Here is an 18,749-nt window from a genome sequence, read left to right on the forward strand (position 1 = left end):
ATGGAGCTGCAAGTGTGCCAGTTCAGTCTTGCGCCCTTCCATGTCTTTCGCTTGCTCTGCTTCTACTAGCTTCCGGGAATAACAGTAATACGTATTCTGACGTCACAGACATGCGCTGTCATGACGCTTTGTTCGGAAATTTCGGAATAAGTGTTTTCATGTGCGCCGATCGGATTATCAATCGACATAAACCACCCCTCTCATTCGGAATAAAATCTTGATCGTAATGGGCTTGATCGGGTTGGAATATTCTAAATGGGTTGTAAAAGCATTTCTATTCCGATCAGGTTTTTAATCTGAATAAATGTGTCCATATAAACATAGCCACTGTTGTACTGTGGGTTTGTTTGTCTGTGTTTGTATGTCTCCATCAGTACGTCAGACTCAATTGGGTTACATGCAGAATTGAAATATGCAGAATATCACCAGCGTAAATTTTCCCTCTACTAAAATGACAAAAACGAAACGAAAACTTAATTAGAAGTCATTCATTGAGACGATAACGATCACTACACTAACTTGACCATCCAATTGGAAGAAGGAAACATACACGGGTAGGAGAAAGGCACCACTCAGAAAATGGAACAGACGGGACGAAGTGAGAAGAGAACCAATCAGACGATAACTTCAGCGGTCACCCGGAAGCAGTCGACAAATGAGACAGATATGATTGTGAAAGTCGAAGATTATGTCCAGTATATAATAATGCTGGTAGAAAGCAATAAAATGATTTTTCACCTTCAACGATGAAGAAAAAAGGCAAAAGTGTGAATAATGTGGAACGGTCATTTGTGGGTGGTTTACAACGAATTCGAACTGAAGCGACGTCGCGAGATGTTTTCTAAGGTGAATTTGTTGCCTTTGCTATCATTGTTGTCGCATTAAACTGGGGAGAATTGAAAATAATTGCGAGCATATTACGTTGTGGTAAATTACAGCAGTTTGACACCATTAGCATTGAATCTGTTGAGAATACTAGCTTCCCACACCCTTTTTTTTTTTTTACATTTATTTAGTTGAAAACTTATTCTTAAGTTTTTAAGATAGCATGATATTGTACCATGGCTGAACCATTTTTCATCCTGGGGTGGAATCAAATGTCCTGTTGTCAGTCAAACAGAGAAAAGGCTAAATAAGTTCCTCGAAGAAAAAAAATCAGGGAGTGTTGTATGTTTGTTTGTTCATTGTATTTGTATTGTTAGCATAAGATATAAGAGAGCAGGACCATGTTTGCATTCAAGGGCAAATGAAATGTTTAAATGTTTTCAAAAATACATTCTCTTTTTTTTTTGTTACATCGTGGCACATTCTATTTTAGTTTTATTTGTTAATATATGTACACATACGTTGTGTTCATTTTTCACCTATTTGTCAGCGTGCATAAGGCGTGAGAATCCATCATACAGGATGTTCATGTGAATGTGAAATGCCACCTACCTCAGAGTCCAAATGGTGCTGTCCTGTCTGTCATTTAGAAATCATCAGTGCCACGACTGCAAAAAATAACGTGAATTGTCATTCTTCCCACACAGCGCAGCGCTATGAATATTTCTGCCTCATGTTGAGCTCTACTCATGTTATAAATGTTTGCATTTATTTTGTGCTTTACCCAAAGCTGCAGTGGCTCGGCTTTTCATCTGTTTGTGTGTGTGTGCGTGTGTGCGTGTGTGTGCTTTTTGTCTCCATCCATGCCTCACTCAAGACTTTGACTCTAATGACGTAGAAGGTAAACGCCATACTGTTCTTCTCAACCCTTGCCACTGTCCTCCATGTGTCACCCCTCCGTGTGCGCCGTGTAGCACACCCGCTGCCCTGTTTGAATCACAGCGGGTGGTTTTAGCGAAGCTGTCGGGATGGGCATCGCACTTTAGTCAGCAAGCGAGAATTATCACTGATTATGTGGAATTAGATGGATCATACGATCTTATCGGCATGGTTTTGTATCTACAGCAGGATTTCACTACTTGGCAGCAATCGGCAGAGTGTGAGATTTACGCAGACACGATGATTTAGCTACCTCAATGAGCTGCTGTTGAATTCAAAACAAGAATTTTGAAAGGAAGCTTTTTTGGGCCAGGTAATGAGTGGAGTGAGGTTCCCCAAGATGGCCCTAAAGTTCACTTTTCACATGTCGAGGTTATCGTGGTTGCAGACGAATTCAGACCCAACCAGGTCAAAACAGGAAGTGAGGAATGTTTGGTGTCCCGATTATTAGATTGAGTTTACCTGCAAGAAAGACTACTGGGAAGTGAATGGAGTTACGCTTCCCAAGCTGGCAAAGGTCACAAATTGAGGTTTTTGCATTTTCTAGAGGGCGCAGTAAATTCAGAGCCAACTTGGTCACTGCCTGAATGGTCTGCTGTTGCAATACAAACAGTAAATGAATAGCGTTTGGTGGCCCAAAATTTAAATTTGGTTGTAAAAACTGCAATAATTTGTATACCTACATGACAGACCGTTGGGAAGTTAAAGGAGTCAGTTTTACCCAGGCTGACAAAATGAGCCGTTTTACTTTAGCAGACAGTCACTTGCCACACATGCTTCAGCGAAGATCAGCGGTGCAATGTACATATGTTTGATACACCAGTTTTAGGTGAGGACTTTTAGCGCAGAGCATCAGATAATGGCAGCATTCTTTTCCATTTGTTTGCTTTAAAGGGAAGTGAACCCCCCAAAAATCTATGTAATAATACTGTGTGTTCTATGCGCCTCCACTAGTCGAAACATGGCATTCTGATTAATATTGCTTTGGTGGAATATGAGTGAAGTAGAAAAATCCACCCATTTTTAGCCATGGCCGGGGTGGGGTGGGGGGCATTTAGAAAATTCTGTTGACTGAAAATGACATCACAGGGCTCAGGTAATGACCAATCACTGCTCAACTGTTTTCTGAAGCTGAGCCATTATTGGTCGTTATCTGAGACCCGACCAACTGTGATGTCATTTTCAGTCGACAGAACGTGGCAAAATGGCCGCCCCCTGAGATGGACAAAGACAGGTGGATTTTACTACTTAACTCACAGGCGTCAAACTCAAGGGCAGATCAGATCCGGCCCGCGACATAAGTTTATGTGGAATTGTCTTCACTTTTTACACTACAGAGGTGGTATTGCAAGCATTTGTTAACAATCCCTCCTTTAAAATTGAAAAATGATTAAACAAACTTTTTACTGGCTTGTAATTTCAAAACTAATTATCCATCAATTTGTTGTGAATATGTGTTAATATAAAGCGATCAAACATTGATATGGGTTCACAGTCATAACAGCCCTCCAAGGGACACCAAAACTATGATGTGGCCCGTGGCAAAAATGAGTTGGACATGCCTTAACTCATATGCCACAAACGCAATATTTAGCAGAATGCCATGTTTTGACTAGTGGGCCTGCGTAGAACATATTCTGGGAAATAATTTTTGGGAGTTGACTTCCCCTTTAAACATCTGTGACTGCAATAACAATGATCATTCCTTCAAATTGAGTAAAAAATATGATATCGGAATTTTCTTCCAATGCCCATCCCTCGTCCGAGGAGAGTGCATGCAGATTCAAACAGGTCCTGTCAACTTCCTCCTCTCTGGTAGTGCTCTCCCACTTGAGCATGCGACCTCCTTTTCCCACCGTCACCTTTCCACGGATATACCCAGGCCCACTCTAGAGCCCCCCCCGACCCCCCCCCACCCCACCCCACACCCCCCCTCACACACACACACAACCCACTTTGCATCCATCACTGTGGTTCATACCCACATTAGCTAATGAAAACACTTCAGAGAGAGTGAGTAGTAGTTGCACTCAGGTTGAGATCACTCACACTCTCTTCACATATGCCAAGAAGTGAAGCATTAAAGTATTTGGTATCGCATCCTTTCTGGCTGGTGCACAATGATACGATTCTGTCTGCACACCCTAGCCAATGTCCCTAATGGGGTCATAGGGTTTATGGTGATAATGTTGTCACCATTCCTTTACATTCCTATTACTGATACTAATAATAAACAATTCAGACTTGTTACGCCCAACGAAGCAATGTTGTTAAATTGTCTGTCTCCGTGTGATGATGCACCGTTTGTGTTCAAATAGCCGTTTCTTAAACGATTTTATCACAATGGCGAATTTTTTTTGTCTGTAGCTGATTAACTGGCAACCACACCATTATGTATGCAGTGTCTCGCCCAAATTCAACTGGGATAAGCTCCGGCTCACCTGCAACCAAATTGAGGTCAATCAGTAAAAAAGAAAATGGATGGACCAGCCATCTGTCGCGTTTCTTGTCGGTACAGACCAATTCTTCATCCCGCCGCTAATGGAAACTTAGTTCTTCCTTGTCGTTCCACGCAGGAAACGCATGCACAAATGCTTGCGCCGGGCTGCCAGGACATCGCGACCGAACCATCTGGCTCTGTTATGCAACACTGGCTGTCACACTGCGTGTCATTTGCCTTGCCCAGGTCATGTTGGGCACGTAAACATTTAGATGGCTGTTGAAGTTAAGGTTAAACTAGCAACATGTAATAATTTGGCCTCTAGAGAACAGCTGGTACATTAGCTTTTGATAGGGCAAATAGTGTCGCTTTCATTGCGACGCCAAATTAACCACTTAAAGCCGACATATTATGGTAAATTGACTTTTTAATTTTTTTGTATACAGATGGTTGGTTCTCTGGAGTGCATATTTGAGTTGTCTGTTTTTGAAAATGTGTCTGGAAGGAAGCCCTCCTGACTTTTACCGTATTGTGATGTAACAGTCTGGCTAATTTACACAATACGGCCCCCCACGCTGAATTTCTACCCCCAAATTTGGTAGCTTGACAATAAGGAAACTCTTATCATGTCAAAGCTGAAAATTAAGCAGAGCTGCAGTGTAGGAAGCGCTTTATTCCGATGTGCAGCACATACTCAGATGTTTGGCGAAGTTGTTGACATTGTGTTGGGCAGTGTGTCACCTCATGCACAGATCTGATAAACTAATTGACACGTGTGATTTGGCGCCGAGGTGATGAAGTGCTGCTTCCATGAGTGAAAATGAAATCCATGCTTTGACTGCCTTTCAAGTTAGTTTGCTTTTTTCTTCACACTTAGAGAAAGTCACCTTGTTGCAGTCCTTAGCTCCGCCCCTACTTGCCATTATAATAGAAGCCGAACTCGGCATTGGCCCCCAGTTGAGTGCGGTTGAGTTAGCAGTGGCTCATTTGCACTCAAGAATGGAAAAGAATGAGGGGGAACTTGTGCTATAATTGTTGATCTTTTAGATGTTTGGACTTTTGTTTGTCACAGGTGTGTTATTAGGACACCAGGAATTAAAAATGTAAAAAAAAAAAAGACACAATATGTCTCCATTAATGTTGGTGGATAACCATCGGCAAAACCAAATGTTGCTTGTTCATTTAAAGCAACAGAAAAAAATATTCCCTTGTAGCTTATTTTTTTAAATTCCATGTGTCTCACGCAGAGAATGACCAGTCCGCCTTGAGGCTTGAGAGAAGCTATTTTAAAGACGGATGACCCTGCCTTTGATACATAATGCATTCCGTCTCATCTGCATTCATAAATGGATGGACTCGTTAATAGTAATAGTGCTCATTTGCAACGGAGGACGAAAGGAAGTCAAGCGGGTTAAAAAGCAAAGAAGGAACACGGCATCGTGTTTCAAGGGAGCTCGTGAGTGAGCCTTATTAAAGGATGAATATGTGATACTGCTCTCGTATTGGAGATCATTGGAGCGTGCAGGTGTACCTAATGAAATGTCCGGCGGGTGTGTATGAAATATCAACACAATGGTCTGCTTGTACCCTGAAGCTGTCATACCGCTTTGCATTACAAACGTGACAGTGATTCATTGAGCGGTAATTAGTGTGTTAACAACCTCCCAACCTACGACGCTCACACACGCACGCAAACGCACGCTCTCACTCATCAGTGTGGTCTTGTTAATCACCAGCTTTGCCGGAGGAGCATCTTTACGATGAGATCAGACTGGGTAAATCTAATTAGAATGATTGAGTTTCAGTATTTGGTATCATCAAAGTATCATTGTTATTATAGTATAGAATTAGTATACATGTGTATGTTGGATGTGACATTTTGCTCCCAATTGTAGAGACTTGGAGTAGCAAGAGCATGTATCGAACTAAACTTTACAGAATTGTATTTTGAGCTACAGACTTGGACATATTCCACTCATCTTTGTTTTTGTGTACTTTTATAGTGAAGGACGGCTATTTGGATTCAGACGGTAAATACAGCAATAATAGATCCCAACACTACACTAAAATAGGACAGTTGTGAAATAAGAAGTAGCAGTAGAGTGGAGCCTCTAAAGTTGAACACTAATATGAAGTCCATGCAGTAAGCAGCCATGAATGGGCCTTTGCGACCCCCTTTTTTCATGGTGTCTGTCTTGGATTTGTGTATCCATGCATGTATGGATGTTGATTGGTGAAAAAGGTCTCAAGGGGCTAATTTTTAATGACTTTCCAGCGAGTGCTTATGAAGGAGTTTTGGGGACCCCTAAAATACATATATTTTCACCAGGGTTGCAAAAATGTGTGCCTTTTTGGGCATGTTGACAGCCCCAAAAATGCATTCGCACAACCGGGTGCTCCTAACTGCCCTTGTTGTGATTTGGAATAAGCGTCACCAAAAAGACAAAGCAAAACATGGCCGATGATGCCAGCAAAACTGTGTAAACTTCCCAAAGTGGATAGAAAACATTCAGATTCATACAAACTTTGGGGCATTCAACTTTCAAGGTTCCACTGTATTTGGTTTTTAAAAAGTAGTAGAAGCAGTAGTGTAGAATCCCAACAGTATGTCGTAGAAAGTTTCGTCCTGGGTTTTCCGTAATCTTGCTGTCAAATGAAAAGCATACCTCTGCAGGTTTGTCAATAATAGTTTGCATTTGCCGATGTGTTTGCATGTGCCACATGCAAAGATCTGCACACTAAAAGACAAATGTTATTTGGTGGCCTGATGATGAAGTGCTGCCTCCAGGAGTGAAAATATGTTATCCGTTATTCTATTGCTCTTTAGGGAATCCCATTTTTTTTCGAGTCACTTTTTCTTTCACCTTTTCACTTTTTTCTTCTTTTATTCGAAACACCAATTCAAAAAGGTGTGCATTGAGTTGCATTTTAAAATAAATAAATAAATAAAGCACACAAAATTTGCAGATGTATGTGTTTCATTGGACAAAGACGATATTTATAGCTTGAACGTTGCACAAAGTAATCATTCTTTTTTTTTTCTGGTGTTCTATAGTGAAAGATGACTATCTGGACTCGGATGGTAAATACCGCATTCTTTTTTTTTCAGGTCATTACTGTGTCTTAGCAAAATATCACTGTATATTCTTGAAATATGAAACATCCTTTGACCATTAGTTTAATCAATATATTTTGGGATTTTCAGTGAACCGCATCGACAAATGCATCTCGATAAATTAGAATATGGTTGAAAAGTTGTTCTATTTAAGGAGTTCAAGTTCAAAAAGTCAAACTGTATGTACGTACAGTACACATTTATTGCTCAATATATAAGTTTCACTTTTGGAATTGAGCCACTGAAAAAAAATTCTTTTTCTACATATTCTAACTAATTGAGCTGCACCTGTACTAAAACATACACCTTTGTTTGTTTACCCATGCCATAAAGCTGACACTATGTTTAATGAGGAAGAAGCGGAGGAGGAGGATTCCATTTTCATTGATGACGGTGAAGGTAAAAGTGCATTGTTGAAATGAACTGGTGATGACAAAGTGCTTTAAAACAGGCCAATTGTGCTGCCCCTGTTAACGATGTGTGTGCCTTAGGCTACTATACTGTTAATAGCTTTGAGTAGTGAATAAATAAATAAATGAAAAGCTCATTTGAGCTGGAAAATGAAGCTAATTGCACTTTTTTGCCCATCCCTTCCGTTTATGGATGATTCACGTGCTGTGCATTCAGCCATAGTAGTCGCATTTAAAAGTCTCCATAGTGTGTACAGTTTTCTTTTCCCCTTACTGCTTCCCTCCTCCATCAAGACTGACTTGGAAAAACTCCAGCAGTGATTAGAGACAATGCGTGTAGTTAGCCTCCGTCCACAGACACACTTTCGGGCACGCGGCGTGCCTGCCTTCCGCCGTTCAGCAGGGTCGTCCGCGTGCAGCTCTCTTAAGTACGCTGTCTCGGGGTAATGAGCTCAGCTTGCCTTTGTGCGTTCACTGACCACCACCGGAGCACAAACACGAGCGTGCACTATGGGACCGTGTGTTTTGAGTGTGTGTTTGCACACGCTCGAGTTCGGTCCGTCCAAGTGCCTCGCCCTCTCGTACATGCTAACGCTAACCTCGTTCCCCGATTTGCCCCGTATGTCCTTCCGTTCTCTGTTTTTATTGATCTAATCTCAAGGTCCAAATGGTCATCTCGTCTAAAAGGCGACTCACTGTTGCCATGGTGACCACAGTAATCGCACAGAGCCGCCACAATCATCGCAACGCGGTTAAGTTTTGCAGTCGGCGTTTTTTTTTTTTTTTTTAGTTTCCAGTTGTCTGTGATGTCATTGGAACAACTAGGGCACCTCTTGTGTTGTGTTAGTACTAGCATCACTACACTCTAAAAACAGTTGAGTTAAAAATAACAACATTTTGGGATAAAAGTGTACTGATCCACTATTAGGGTTAATTTGACCTACCGCCTTGCATTGTCTTGTACAAAACAGCCCAATTTCTTGGGTTGTTTTGTGCAAAACTACCCATTTTTGGGGTTGTTTTATGCAAAAACATTCCATAAAGTTGAGTCAAATTGACCCATGTAGTGGATCGGTCCATTTTTGACCCCAAATTGTGTAATTTTTTACCCAGTCACGGGTTTGCTTGTACACGCCCCGTTACATGTGCACTGAGATGATAAGATTGCTGGCGTCGGGCCTACTACTTTAGATCTTTTTACTCAATTATTTTTTTAATTAACAAATTTGGTTTCTTCGGTATCACATGACTTGACAGGAGTCAGCCTTAAGTCACCAGTTTTAGTATTCAGACTTTGGGACTTTACTACAGCACCTGATAAGTCTTGCCTGTTAACGGTTTCATAAAAAAAAATAGTTTCAAGATAGTGTGCCGTTTGTTTTGATTTTGAAAGCTCAACTAGTGGGCCTGCACAGAACACATTCTTGAAAAAAATACGTTTGGGTTGTTTTCCCCTTTGTAAATATTGAACAGGCTTAAAAAGTTTTCCATGGCCGCGACAGTCAAAATATTAGCGTAATTGCATACCGAGGGCTTACTCCTCCTTGGCGAGGTGACACATTGAAGAGCATTCCCTCACCAGTGTGCTAGCCAGCTCTCACACACACTTACACATTATATGCACCTCTCCACCCAACGCCATTATAAATCTTGCAGACAGGCGTGAAAATGAAAAGCAGCGCAAGTAACGTTGCGATTAGACATTCACAAACATGATTAATGGGCTTGCTTTGCGCTCCCGCTATGTGCGGAATATTAACGCCATCATGGCCGCCGCTATGACCGGCCGGCAACGCAGATGTTTGATTCTTCCTTCACGCTCCCGTTACCGCCGCTTGGATAACTGGGAATAAACATCGCATCTGTAGCCACTGGCAAATGTTGCAATACAGTCCGGGAAGAGCTAAAAGCTTCTTTTTTGTTGTTGTTGTTTTGTGGCTGTCATCATGTATGATTGCACGTACAGTAGAGTGTGCACTGTAGTGTGCTTTCCTGCTTTCTGGTCAATGATAAGAGCCAGCGGACTGTGCAAATGAATAATACATGACATTATTTGGAGCATGCAAGTTGTTGTTGTTTAGACACAAATGCATATGCATGTTGGCGTTACCAAGCAACCAACACACAGGCGCTGTCGGCGGACAAATCCATTTGTTTTCTCTTTTACCTTAGTTTGTGTGATTCTTCGGGAGATGGCTTAATTTTCTGCTGTTTAGCGTCTGCTGGCAAATTTGCTCATATGACAGCCTCGGTGCTAATTGTGAAATTAGATTCCAGCTGTCCTCGGTTTATGGTTTATAAGTTGTGTTCCTACAGTGGCGACATAACTCATAAGAAAATCGGAATATGCAGATATCACGGAATCATTCATTTATTAGGGCCTGACCAATATGTTTTTTTTAGGCTGATGCCGATGCCGATTTTTGGCAGAAAAAAATACTCATTACCGATTATACCGATTATAATAATAAAAATTTCCCCCAACGCATTTCAGTGGACGTCATTTATACACAGATTTGGACTATTTGCGGGCCGGCCTGGTCCTTTTTCATCGCAAATAGCATCGCTCAACTGTAAATATACAGTTAAAAAAAATTATACATAATAAAATAATACAAAAAATAATGTTCCATTCATAGAATGCATGGATGGCGTATTGCATTTAATTAATGAAGTAATAAGGACATTAATCTTTGTCATATTTGTTTTTGTGTTACCAGTAGTTGAATGTCTATTATATTTAACACATATATGTTACACTGTGTTTTTATTTATTTTATTTTTTTCAACAAACCGTGACTTTAGGTTGTGTGTTAAATAGTGACATCCAGGTCAATAACTTGTATTGCTCACCTAAGCATTGCTTGTAAAAATTAGGTTTTGCTTTGTTTTTAATGACAGGTCCCAAGAATGAACTTATCAACAAACCATTCACACACACGCTTACACCAACAGACAATGAGAGCCTTCAGTGAACCAAACATGCATGCTTTTGCAATGTGCTAGAGTACCTGGAGAAAACACACACAAGCACAAGGAGATGAAAACTCAAATATTCGAACGCAGAACCTCCATTCTGTGTGGCAGATATGCTTACTAAGGCACAGTGTTTATTTTCCCTTTAAAAAATGTAAATATTGGTGAAGAAGTCTTGAATTTGATCAATGTGGTCTTAAAAAGCACTTTAATGTGGCTTCCTTAAACATGCATCTATCCTGTACGAGCAGTTCCTCTACAATGTTTAATTTACAGCTAAAAGTCTAACAATTTGATGAAAAAATAGCTTCTGTTAGTCAAAAATCAATCTAAATTCTATGACTTCCCGAGCATATTTTTTAAGTACAGTAAAACAGGCAACAAATGGTCGTTGGTCAGAACCATCTGGTCAATGTGGCCCTGTCATGCTGTCAACGGAGCATCCTTGGCTCCGTCTGTATTAGCTAATGGTTATGCATTATGCTCTTCCTCTTCATGTTTATTCATCAACTGATTACCTCAGCAATTGCTATTTTGGCTGTTTTGTCATGGGGATGGGCGGGTTGTCTGCTGCATACTTGTAAATAAAGGACAAAAAAAAACGATCTAAATCTAAAAAAGCTGGTGTTTTAATTCCATTGACAGCTAAGTGCTGGGCTAAATAAACAGAAACACAAACAAGGCAAAGTGAGCGTGAGGGCAGAATAGGAAGACAGGTGGTGAGATCTGCAGGGAGCAGTAGGGTGCGTGGGCGGGACTTTGCGCCCCGTTGACACCATTATTGGACAGCGAGATGGTCAACTGTGACTTTTGTGACCTTGCCTGAAGGGTTTTGAGAGTGTTCATCCATTTATCCCAATTCTAATACAGCAAATACAACAGTTATGTGGCTGCCGAAAATCACTTTGGAAATGATGTTTGTGAAACTGAAAAAGGATTTATCAAATAAGAACAAGAACTCGTAAGACCCATGTTGTTAGGTTTTTAAATAGTACAAGTAAACCTAATTCAAATTCACGGCTTGTTGTTGAAAACACGATTTTGCTTCAATCCCTTTACTTTCAAGTATTGGTCATTATCTTCTCATAAGGTAAAGTTTCAGCGACGTCAGATTTTTGTAGCGGGGATGATTCTCGAGTCGACACCTTACCCGCGACTTGCTCATCCAATCATATTCGGAGACTTTCACAGCCTCGCAGACAGTTGGAATAGAACTCTAACACCAATTCGCGTAACTCAACTGCAGGATCATTACTCTCTAGTGACCTATAACAAAAAAAGCACTGGTTGGATGTTTTTTAAGTGTGATTACAGCCAATATCGTCCAGTCATTTTCACAACAAAGAGGTTGTTGATTGTCTGCTGCTTATTAGTGATGCAACAATAACAGGGATATCGTGATATTGCGATATTGCGAAAATTGCCACAATATCGTCATTGTCATGTCACGATATCAAAAGCAACATATCTCTGTCAAAAAACATTACTTTTTGTCCGGTTAAGTCGGAACTACATAGACCATGATACTTTGCGCAGCTGAGCGAATAGGAACACATGACAATAAAATGACTGACCAAGCCTTATTTCTTGGCCACTACTGTTATGTCTAAAAACACAATGTTCTGCTTTTTTTTTTTTTTTACAATATCGTAAATTTTTATGAAATATTGTGAGATTTTTTTATATCGCCAACCTCCACACAATATCATCATAATTATCATACCGTGAGGTTCATATCGTGATAATATCGCATCGTAATGTTTGGATATCGTTACATCCCTATTGCTCATCCTCATTTCATCCAAGCAGACGCTAAGGTATATTCCCTGTCTTTTCTCTGTTCCAGGAGGGCATTTGGTGCATTCGCTAACTGATGGCTGATGTGAGCGTTTCAGCTTATCATCATCTTGCATTAGCGGATGCCTTTTTCAGATTTGGCTTTTATTATATTTGAGGATAGACTTTTGAGGCACTGCTAGTTTGCCGCGCTGACTCACATCCTGTTGCTTTCTGTGAGGCGTCAATGTCAAAGCACGTGATTGCCGATTACTCGACTTCAAGCCCTTGCCGTCATTAGCATTGACTAGTTGACTAGTCGGTTCAACCACTTCTGCCCGGGTCCTAAAAATAACAAATTGTTTCTCCTAAAATTAAGGCAATTGTCTTCTAATTACCAGAGGCGGGAATAAGTCACGTGCGCAAGTCATACTGTCAGTACTTCTGAAGTCATCCCTACAAGTTTCAAGTAATTTCAAAGTTGCTGGAAAAAATTAAAGACAAGTAGATTCCCTATTAAATTTCAAGCAAGTTAAATCAGGTTATTAATCTGTTTGACCAGCTAAGAGTGATCTTAACTGTGAGGTTTACATAGCTCTCTTGTCTTGTGGGTTCTATTATAAGTAAGATGTTTTAGTGTTTACTACATTATCTTTGAATTGCCAACCTTATTGCCATTCTCTTTTTCTCTCTTTGATCAAAAACAAAATCCCAAATCCAGATGTAATAATTTTTGGAGCGTCTTTTATACTTAGTTTATTTAGGCTCTGTATGTACTGGTGGGTTGCCATTTTTGCCTGCACTACAAAAAATATACTTTTCTTTCAAAACCAGAACACTTGGCACACTCCCTTTAAAAGGCAGATTTTCAAACAAAAAAAGGTAAGTCAAGTCATATAGTTCAATTACAAGTCAAGTTCAGTCTCATAAATGCAATGTCATAGTCACGTCCAGTCCAGTCGTTCATCTGTTTTCTCCAAGCAAATCCCAAGTCCTCAAATTGATGACTTAAGTCTGACTTGAGTCAAGTCATGCGACCGAAGTCCATCATCCCTGCGAAATTACAAAATATTCTCTTTCAACATGTGTGATGAGAGGAGGCCTCAGCAGCCTTGTTCTTATTTTCACCTGAAGCAAGGAGAGATGCTATAAATGTAAGTCAGCCGCCAGTTAGGGAGGAGGAAACGAGAAGAGGAATCCCTCTAAGTCACCCTTTGATTTTTCCTCCCAGTCTAACACTCCCACCCTCCTCTGCTTTTCCTCGTTTTTGTCTTCCTCCTCTGACTCGGGTCGTCACTCACCGAAAGCTTTTTGTGGCCGCCACCACCTGGTTTTGATTTATTTACCCATCTGCTCGTCCTCCTCTCAGCTGAGTGCAGATGAGGCTGCTCCATTCCTCGCCCTCACCTAGTGGCGAGAAGTAAGAAAATGCAAATACCTCGTTAACGTATTTAGCTAGGTTTTTCAAGTGTTTGTACTTGAGTATTTATTTTTCTGATGACCTTTTACTTTTACTCCCTACATTGGAAACGTACTTTTTCAAAATATGTTCATTTATTTTTTTTCAACCTCTCTAAGTAAAGACATGAAAAAATACATTAAAAAAGACATAAATAAGGAGAGGTAAACACAACCACAGTTTGAGACTAATAAGGCACAAAAAAAGGACAAGAGCAACATGGAGCAACATGAACGAGGGAGCATTATCAACAACGAAAACAGATTTGGAGAAGCAAAATACGACCTTTCCATTGCCTTAAGAGAATTGTTTGATAATGTCGCTATAAGAATATTTTTGTGACAAATTATCATTACCTACTCAAGCTTTTTTTGTTAGTAAATTTGCAAAGTTTGCAAAGCTATGCGCAAATGCTATTTTAATACTGTAAAAGTCGAGGTAACACTAGCTATCTTTTAAACAACCAGCGACAGCAAGAAGACATAGCTTTTGTGCTCCACACCAGCCAAGACGAAAGTTACTTACCTCTCACTGTCTCAATACGTCCAAACTTAGCTTTGACAAAGTAACGGAATTGATGCTAGTTAGTCGAGGCGTGTCAATGTATTGTTAGCCAGATAATTATCTTTGCACTTCCATCTGTTTGTAGATTCCTTTTCACTCACTCATTGTCGACTGCATAAATTTACATGACATATCCATTGTTCAGTTACGCTTCATTATTCATGCCCTGTATTACCCATACCGTTTATTGTCTTACCGTCATAATCCCTGATTTACTCCTTACGTTAGCTGTAGTTACTATATATAATTCATTTTTTGATGTAAAATGACGAGATTTGTATGTTCTGTGGGAATTAATCTCATCTTCTGTTACAGACTAACAAATCCTAAGTGTTAGTAGCCTCTTACAACCATTTCCCCCGCTGTTTTAATCTGCCAAACAGATGTGGCACCATTTTATATATTTAAACTGACATCGATATAATTATACTTTGCTCGTGACAGAATATGGAATGCTGGCATTCGTCTCTCAATATTTTCTGTAATTGAGGACGCGAGTTACACTGCTCTAGTTTAATTTTCATTGTGCAAAGTTATCAAAATGCGCATTGTATCTAATTAACAGTGACAAATGTGTTTTCTTTGTAGGCTTCAGAGGCTGTCGTTTTTTACCGATACTTTGAGTTGAATCATTACAGTGCTCCCTCACTTTTAGCGGGTGATACATCCCATGATCACCGAGGTAGATTTTTTTTTTTTTTAATGATTACCTCCCCCACACAGTTTCCACCCTTCTAAATACTAGTTACACCAAACAAATGTCGCTTTTAACTCAGTCACTACCAGACATTTTCAGACCCTCTTTTACCCTAACGTTTGAAAAAAATAGAAAAAATAAATAAATAAATTCCTGGGATTGAGGGCCTACTGGTTAAAACGTCCGCCTCACAGTTCAGAGGTTGTGGGTTCGATCCCGGCTCCGGCCTCCCTGTGTGGAGTTTGCATGTTCTCCGCGTGCCTGCGTGGGTTTTCTCCGGGTACTCCGGTTTCCTCCCACATTCCAAAAACATGCATGGCAAGTTGATTGGACACTCTAAATTGCCCCTAGGTGTGATTGTGAGTGGGGATGTTTGTCTTTGTGTGCCCTGCGATTGGCTGGCAACCAATTCAGGGTGTCCCCAGCCTACTGCCCGAAGACAGCTGGGATGGGCTGCAGCACGCCCCGCGACCCTTGTGAGGAGAAGCGGTATCGATAATGGATGGATGGATTCCTGGGATTGAATGGCTGGACTGTGAAAAGACAAGTGAATATGTCAATGGCAGTGAATAAGTTAAAATGCAAAATAAATTATAAATACCACCACTGTAAATCCTTGGACTTCCAAGGGAAGTTCTTCTTTGTCTTCCATTTAGAAGAAGATGAAAATGAAGAAGAAGATGAAGAAGAAGAACGGTAGTCATGGGAACTAGATTTCAGTTTCCACAAGGATTTACTGCGCCAAAAGGCAAAATAACCCACCTGAATTGTACCTTTGGCTATAATGCAACACAGGATTCTGTTTAAAGTAAACCATTTTAAACTAAAAAGAAAATTGTTAACATAGTTATTAAGTGGATGTTTCATCTCGTCGTGTGCTGCGGGAGCCAGAGCGTACTCCTTTCACATTAATTTATGAATGCAGCCTATAGTCAGCAGATTGTACCTCAACTGCCTGACGCACTGGGCTCCGGTACTCTGTTTTTTGTGGTCACTTGAATAGCAAAACGGCACATTTGAACAATGTTGCGAGTTTCCGATTGGTGTGAGTGAGATTTTTGTGGTCCGTGGGCTCTAATGTTCATGGTCTCGTTTTTTGTAAAACAAATTTCCTTTAAAAAAAAAATCAAAATCATTTTGACTGCGGCTACTTAGAAGATTGAAAAATAGCAATAAACCCCATAAAAAAGCGAGTTAAAACCGCTATAGATGATGTTATGGTCATAAATGAAACCCCTGCGATAGAGTGAAGCCACAATAACCAAACCGCGAAGTAGTGAAGGGACACTGTACTTCTGCTTTTGCCGTTGTCTTTTTTTCACACAAGTATCTGTACAGTACTTCTACTTTTGCCATCTCTGTCCTCACTCGAGCAAAAGAACTCAGCAGCATGGAGTCCTCTCAGCAGGACATTAAAATGTATTCGCTCATTTATGACTAATTACTGATTGACGTTTTCTGATTCTTCTTGTGTCTGGTTCAGTCCCATTAATTTGTGACTTTGCTCTTCTCTATATGCGTGTGTGTGTGCGTGTGTGTGTGTGTGTGTAACACTGACTAGAAGTGAAGTTTAATAAAGAGAGCAGGCAAGCAAATCTAATAACAGCTCCATTCTGCTTATTGGATTTCGCTCTCCTCGCTCAAGTCTCTCGCACACTTTGTTTCACACCGGTGTGGCAACATAGGATCGGCCATGTACCGCTAATTGAGAACAGCCTGACTCGGCAAGTCTTGTTCGCATACAGCGGTGAACGACAACGGTGGCCTCACTTCCGCTTGTTGTTGTCGCGGGGTGTTGTGTTTTAATACGCGAAGAGGCACAAGGTCACGTTATCATTTCCTACCGTAGTGAACCTTGGTGTTTTGTTTTACGTAACCGCGGATGAACCTAGCTTTATATTTGTAAATAAGCGAGGCTGCTGTTTGAGAAGTTGATTTTGTACGAATGCTTGAGCGGGTGATGATTTTAAACCGGATTACAGTCAATTTAACAATCATTGTAATACAGTTATACCGGCATATGTGTGATATTAGCCAGAGCTGGGCATTTTACTAAATATTGAGCATCCGTTATTCGTCACCCGTCTGCCGTGTGGGTACCCTTCGTCGTCCGTCATTTGCCTTTTTTTCCGGGTGGAAAAAATAGTACCCGTCTACAGGCCAGTCCGCCTCTATTTTTAAACAGCCGTCCGTCGACACGTCCGACTAAATGCCCTCCCCCAACAGACTAGGAACGGACTGCAGATGAATGGCGGATTGAATTAAGGGGTTTCCGTCTATGCTTAATCTGTTTTATTTTTTATCTCATCATTCGTCAACCGTCAGCAAAACAGGCGTCCATCAGTGACGGATAGACGGACCAGTCGGTCACATTAGCGGAATGCCCAGCTCTGATATGAACTATTTAGAAATGTTTTTCTGTAGCACCTATCTCCGGCCATTTGCTGAAAAACTGCCACGAATCGTCGCAAGCTACTGCCAAACACCTGTCTAAATTGTATGTTGTCAAGAAAGTGTGTTGAAGTGATACATCATGAGCAAGAGACTCTTTGTATGGCATGGGTGATCTCCGGTTTAGCCTGTACGTCCAACGTTAAACGCGCTGGTTGACTTCCAAGTTGTTCCAATTTCAAAGTATTTAAATGATGAAGTGAATCCAACCGTCAGCAGCACAGTTGAATAGTGGTTAAAACGTAGCACATTAGTTTGATAATGGGTTATAAACAGGGCCAGCCCCCCCATGTCCCCCATGTCCCTATGTGATTGCATTATTTGGTGTCATCACCGTTACCAGAATAATGTGTGTGTGTGTGTGTGTGTGTGTGTGTGTGTCCTAGTCTGCGCTGAAAGCTGTAATATAAGAATATATCTTATAATATCAATTGTTAATTTTAGTATATGCCACAGGCCATTCAAAAGTGATGGAGGGCCGCAAATTGCCCTCGGGTTGTAGTTTGGACAACAAATTGTCCATAGTTATGCTAGTTTGTTTATTATTAGCTGGCAACCGGTCTAGTGTGTGTCGTACATTCCGCCCTAAAGTCAGCTAGACCCGTAATGAGTCCCAAGTGCTATAGAAAATAAATAAATACCTAAAAATCAAACTGGTAAAAAAAAAAAAAAGACATTTTGTGCATTGTGGCGTTGGATGAGCTGATCAATGCCTTTTAGTGTCACAATATCCTTGAGGAATATGCTGCGTCATCGCCAAATCGTCCTGCCGTGACCGTACTAAGATGTTACATAAAGCCGGTCGAGGTATATTCGGTTCCCCTGGCGAGGCTTTCATTTGCACGTCTTTGTACTGTGTGACAAGCGCAAATGTAAAGGGTTTGACTTGTGCCTATTGTAGTATGGGAAAATGTTTCCCTCATTCATGCGAGGCAATTACTCTCGCATTGTGTCTGTGTGTGTGTGAATTTGTGTGTGTGAGAGTGGACGTGCATTTAGAGGAACAAAGATGCTGAGACTGCTGGGAGTAAATGAGTGACTCAGCCTGATGCGATAGGCAAAATTGAAATGAGCTCTGCTCGTTTTAAACTAAATAC

General features: G+C 40.7%; 1 protein-coding gene across 9 annotated transcripts in view; it reads left to right on the top strand.

Moving 5' to 3' along the window:
- Nucleotides 1–18,749, top strand: part of shank3a (SH3 and multiple ankyrin repeat domains 3a) — a 201,565-nt gene that overhangs the window by 139,056 nt on the left and 43,760 nt on the right. For 7 of the 9 annotated variants that reach the window (XM_086027944.1, XM_086027947.1, XM_086027948.1 and 4 more), the window contains 5 exons: nt 1,703–1,726; nt 5,941–5,979; nt 6,208–6,234; nt 7,260–7,286; nt 7,653–7,718. The exons of the other annotated variants lie outside the window; for them this stretch is intronic. In XM_086027944.1, the coding sequence (XP_085884070.1) occupies nt 1,703–1,726; nt 5,941–5,979; nt 6,208–6,234; nt 7,260–7,286; nt 7,653–7,718 (183 nt within the window). The remainder of the gene's footprint in view (nt 1–1,702; nt 1,727–5,940; nt 5,980–6,207; nt 6,235–7,259; nt 7,287–7,652; nt 7,719–18,749) is intronic. 9 annotated transcript variants of the gene reach the window in all.

Source organism: Filicampus tigris, chromosome 4 (assembly GCF_054856515.1).
Source record: "Filicampus tigris isolate MCC_2025a chromosome 4, RoL_Ftig_1.0, whole genome shotgun sequence".
Lineage (NCBI taxonomy): Eukaryota > Metazoa > Chordata > Actinopteri > Syngnathiformes > Syngnathidae > Filicampus > Filicampus tigris.